General features: G+C 46.3%; 1 protein-coding gene across 1 annotated transcript; it reads left to right on the top strand.

Annotated features, from left to right (window-relative positions):
• Nucleotides 1–424: 424 nt before the first annotated feature.
• On the top strand, nucleotides 425–1,842 carry ARSA (arylsulfatase A; the record flags this gene model as incomplete). Its single annotated transcript, XM_008940685.1, is given in 4 exon segments — nucleotides 425–691; nucleotides 1,153–1,271; nucleotides 1,273–1,372; nucleotides 1,789–1,842. Coding segments are annotated over 4 exon segments (540 nt in total), but the record flags the coding sequence as incomplete, so codon positions are not given.
• Nucleotides 1,843–5,616: the final 3,774 nt, after the last annotated feature.

Raw genomic sequence — 5,616 nt, 5'->3', positions numbered from 1 at the left:
CTGCGCAGATCAGGGTGCCAGGCGGGCGTTTGCACAGCAACCCGCCTGCTGAGAAAGGAGCCGGGTCTGATATAAGAAATGGCATCAGAGAGAAACTCTCACGCAGCCCACGACTAGTCAGTTATTCCGACTCCTAACTTTACACGTGAAAGCGCTTGCTGTCTTGTTCGCTGCCACTGAGCTCTGACGCCCCCTCCCGGGGCACAACCACTTGCACAAATCCTCCTGGAAGTTTTGTTAGTGGTAACCCTTTTCATTTGACAGCACCAGAAGGCCCGAAGGCCTTGCTGCTCTGCGGGGCGCTGCTGGGATGTCCCAGCAGACAGGGGCGGTGACAGCCGTGGGACTGGGCAGCCGAGCAACCCCGAGGAGCAGGGCACCCCCGCGGCAGCCGAGCGCCCCAGGCTGTGCTGTGCCTGGTGCGATGCCCGTCTCCACCCTCCCCCACAGGGCTGCCCTGCTGACTGGCCGGTTCCAGATGCGCTCTGGGGTTTACCCCAGCATGTTCGACCCCGACTCGCGGGGAGGCCTGCCGCTCTCCGAGCTCACCATCACAGATGTGCTGAAGGCTATGGGCTACACCACAGCCATGGTCGGCAAGTGGCACCTCGGCCTGGAGCTTAATGGCTCCTTCCTGCCCATCCACCAGGGCTTTGACCACTTCCTTGGGGTGCCCTACTCCCATGACCAGGTGAGAGGGCCTGTACAGCCCTGGAGGGTGTCCTGGGGCTGGTGGGCGGCAGTGCCCGAGAGGTGAAGCTTGCTGAGGGCACGTGGGCTGGGTCAGTGCTTGCTGGGCAGGTGGGTGTGGGCGCTGCAGGCCGGGGAGGTGGGTGCTGCTGGGGACAGCCTTGCTCTGAGGTGCCGGTGTGACACGGCAGTTTAGCACGACGTGGGTGACGGTCGTGCTTACAGACATACGCCCTTGGTCAAGGGACGGTGAGTCAGCTTCTGGGCTCCAAAGAAACATCTGAATTGCTGCCAGGAGAAAACAATGTTTGGGCAGCATGGGCCTTGGACAGTTCTAGGGTGGGCACGGGCCCCTGCTTTTCTGGGAGTGGCTGGCCCAAGGGGGCCTGGAGGGTGTGGGCTCCCCTCCCCTCCGTGTCTGGCAGCACAAGGCAAAGACAAAGTGTTATTTGTTCTCTCCAGGGCCCCTGCCAAAATCTCACCTGCTTCCCTCCTGACATCAGGTGCTTTGGGACATGTGACCAAGGCTTAGTGCTAGTCCCGCTGCTCTGGAACCCGAGCATCGTGCAGCAGATGGTCTCTCCCTGATCTGGTGCCACTCTACAACAAATTCGCCTGGGACTTCATCGCAGACTGTGCGCGCCGAGGCATCCCCTTCCTGCTCTACTACTACGCTTTGCACGTAGGTGGGCAGGAGGCTGCGCTGGGCCTGTGGTGGGCATGGGAGCCCTTGTCCTGCGTGCAGGGAGAGCAGGCACGCGCCTCGGCTCCTGCAGCCCCACGTGAGGGCAGCACTGAGCGGTTGATACCTGCCCTGGGATGTCCTGGGGTTGCTGTCTCCACATCTGGGTCTTGTGGAGGCTTTGCTGCTTCTCTGGGCCAGGAGTCCACCTGGGAAGACTTCCCACTCTGGGGCTCCACACCCTCTCGCGGGGCTCAACTCCTTTGTGCCGTTTCCGAGAGGTGCTGTTGAGGCCTGGGGACAAGTGTCCTCTCACCTCGTGGGCTTTGTCACGCGTCTCCGTGTGCCTGCTGGTCTGCATGCTGTCCCCGGGTGAGCGGGAGCCGGGCACAGCATCCTCTCTGCCCTTTCTCCAGCACACACACTAACCCCATTTTGCAAGCCGGGAGCACACAAAAAGAAAAAAAAATGTAAGAAAGTTGAAAGAAGCAGGATGAAGCAAAGAAAATCTGATGAAGTAAGCCATTGCTGTGTCATTTTTAAAATGGAAAAGTTTTTATGCAAGCTACATTATTTATTTCTGTGCAGCTTTGGCCTTGTACGCTATTTCTGGAAGTTCTTTCAATCGTTTTTAGAAGTCAAATGGGATAAAGTACACAGTTTCATGGATCATAACCCAGATAAAAAGAAGTACATAGAGGCTAGAATCTCTATCTGATCACATTTTATCTGCTTGAACAGCAGAGAGAGTTTTAATGTAAAAGGACCTTGATAAAGGTGACTGACCAATTCAGACTTTAAAAATGGGACTCCTTCACACAAGAATCTTTCAGTACAACCACAAGCAATGCTACAACAAACTGTTATTATTAAAAGAGATTTCCCATATTCTTTGGGAAAACCATGATTCATTGAGATCTTCAACATCACAAGAAATATTGGCCCATCCTTCAGTGGATGCAATAAATGGAATTCAACATAGATGGAATATAAAATTGGAGAAGCAATTAAAGCTGAATTTCAGACTCTCCTGTAGATAAAAGGTGCACACTTCTCCTTGCTTCACACTAGTTGCTTCACACTCCTCCTACTGCATTTTATTCTCATTGAATAAATACTACTTGTGAACCTGTAGGCCAGGAGCATCTACACCTCTGTCTGTCTATAAGAGCAATTGGGCATTTTCCTTAACAGGGTCCTGTTATGAGCTATACAGCAAATAGAACAAATGACCATGATGACAAGACCAGATTAATTCCTTGTGCTATTTTTTCTGCTTCATTCATGAACTTAATAAAATCTTGTGTTTTTTACTTATGAACATTATGTGAATATTACACTAGAAATACTGTTCAGGCTGATGAATATACTTCAGTATTTAACAAGGGTATTTAAAGCCCACTATGCTCAGTCTTTCAGTGCAGAAGGAACAGATTATATCACCCACTCTTACATGACATATTAATCACACAATGGTGATGTACAGAGTATATGGTAGAAAGTCTAACCTTTAACGGTAAGAAATGGCCACCAAAACATGACAAAAAAATGGAGACAAATTTCCATAAGCGAAAGTGATGGACTTCTCTTAAAGCTTGAATTCCAAGAGGAGAATTTCTTTTTGTACAGTATGCCTTTACCATGACAACAGTCATTCCCCTAATTGGTGCTTGAATGCTGATCCAGTCATTCAGAAAAAAAAATAGAGAAAATTATTTAATTCCGTAAGTACTTGTCTCCTATCGTGTACAGGTGGCTAGGACTGGAGCTTTGCTGAGCTCCTCTTGCAGTCTCAAAAGCTCACTGTCATGACTCTGAGAGCTCCCAAATGGCAGGTCGGTAAATCAGGTGAGCTCCTACCCATCATGTCCTAGACCCAGGATGAGCAAACCTGGCATTAGACCAGTGAGTAACTGATGTGCCTCAAGAGTTTCAAAAAAGTTTGATTAGCTGGACTAGAGCACTTACCTTTATGAAAGTAATCTAGCATTTTAATTCAAGTTTGCAGGCTTGGGAGGACATTGCTTGCATTGACTGAATCAGATCAGCAAAACAAGATTGGGTCAAAAACCACTGCAGAGCATTTATATTTTGGAGGCATTGATTTGCTGGCTTAATTCTCCTTTGCTACCCCTTTTCTCTCCCACTTCTTATAACTGTTGAGTGATTTTCCATCCATTTTGCTAAGGCAAAGCTGTGTCTGGTTAGGTTGCCAAGTTGCTCATTACTTTACTCTGTCTTCTTTTTAACTGAATATATCTTAACACAGCACCTGACTACAGAAAGAATGGTTATTTGGGGAGAGAAAGTTTTTACAGAGGATGGAAGAAAATACATTGTGTACTCTTTTCGTTTGTCCTTCTTCTTCATTTTATCTTTGTTTTCTCTTCTTATGCTGTGGAGATGCACACAAAATTTTTGTTAACAGTTTCAGGGGCAAATCCATACCTGGGCTAGACCAGCACTGGGAGGCAGAGAAAGTTGTGAAGGATGTCAGAGGTCAGAGCTGAGGCAGGAGCCCCTCAGGGAGAGAAAGATCCAAGTTTTTTACGAACAGTAGTCTGGATCACAGATTGATTGTGCTAGAGAAACACCCGATGGGCTAGAGTATTCTTCGTGGAAGAACATGCTATGTTAAAAGTTAAATTTAAACAGGCATGGATGGAGCCTTTTCACTAAATCGATTGAAGGGCAAAACCTCCATTAGACAGTCAAGATAAGAGCACTCACATCCATCCCACTTGCTTCTTAGTTTATTCATCCCATCAGCTTTGCAACAGTTACATCATATGGAAAATAGCTGCTGTTTTCTATCCAGAGGGGTTCTTTGGAGCTCTCCTAACATTATATATGTGCTGTAATGGAATTTGAGACAGTTAAAGATGACTGAGAAAAATTTCCCAGTAACTAATTCATAACATACTGCAAATAAATGGGTGAAATCTGCTGAGTTTTTTGAACAATAGTAAATCTTATGTGTGGTCTTCTTTCTTTTTAGCAAGAGGTATTGTTTGACCCCTGCCATTTTAAATTGTTAGATATTGAGAGGGGACAGAAATAATTACTTAGAAGTTGACATATGGGTATAGGTATACAGCCACAACTTCTTAAATGATACCACTGTAAATGCTCTTATTTTAAATATTCTCATTTGAGTTGGTTTCCCCCAAGCCAACAGCAAAAACCTTCAGCTTTCATTGTTTAATAAAAATCAAAAAATGCAAGTCAGTGACAGTAGTGAATATGTTACTGAAAATACTAATGGCAGGTGGAAACAAATAGAATGATTATATAAAACCAAGACAATAAAACCAGGAGAGTAGTCAAAGACTGTAAAGAAGTTTATGTACTTGGGCCTTCATTATCTAAAGGAGTCCCACTGAAACCTGCAGAGCCCAGCAAGGTCACCAATGACATAAGAGTAAGGCCGTTCAATACTTTGGACGTCTGGGCCAAAGATTTTTGTACTGTCAGATTTTTGTGATGCTAGTTAGTCCTCTGACAAAGACAGTCTTTTCGAGAATTCATGCTTACACTCCTGATAGTTTCTTATTTTGTATCCAAGATTAGAGAGTTGATAAATATTAAAGACCTTCTTAATAATGTTTTATTCCAACTCTGATTTTCTGCTTCACTTTTTTCCCATTAGCATGCCACACACACAGCAGTACGGTACATGGTCAGCAAAAGGGAAAAGTTAGTTCTGTGATAGTCTCTAGGGGTCACTAGGTCACATCTACACTAAATTCAAATGCTGTTTGTGCCTTCAAGCACAAACTCACCTCCTTTCCATACTGCTCTGGCACAAGTCCCTCTCATAGGCAGGATTTGGATAAAGGGAAAGTCATGCCTTTCATCAGTGCAGCATGACACTCCAAGTTGCAGCAGGGATATTGATTTACACCATTAGGACCAGCCTGGCCAACCCAGCACTGCCATTTGTATTAGTGTGTGGCCTGGCCAGCTTCAGGCAGACTGATGTGCTGGGCTCCCAGCAAAGCCAGGTTCAGCAACCCAAGCTCACGGCTGACTACACCAGACAAAGCCAATGGGTCTGAGCTGAGCTGGCTTCCCATGCCACTGCCGGATAAATTACACTAAAGCTTCTCCTACCATGAGAAAACTTAGTCTCCTGAGAGGCGACTTATCCCTAGGTTCATTTCAACAACATTGCTTCAGTATCCAAAACTTCTCTGAGAAACAATATGGCTCAGGTTTTTTTCTTCCCAGAGAAGGCTAGTTTA

This window comes from Merops nubicus, unplaced genomic scaffold (assembly GCF_000691845.1).
Source record: "Merops nubicus isolate BGI_N331 unplaced genomic scaffold, ASM69184v1 scaffold46695, whole genome shotgun sequence".
Taxonomy (NCBI): domain Eukaryota; kingdom Metazoa; phylum Chordata; class Aves; order Coraciiformes; family Meropidae; genus Merops; species Merops nubicus.
The sequence above is the reverse complement of the archived record's forward strand: the minus strand, read 5'-3'. Positions and strand labels throughout refer to the sequence as shown.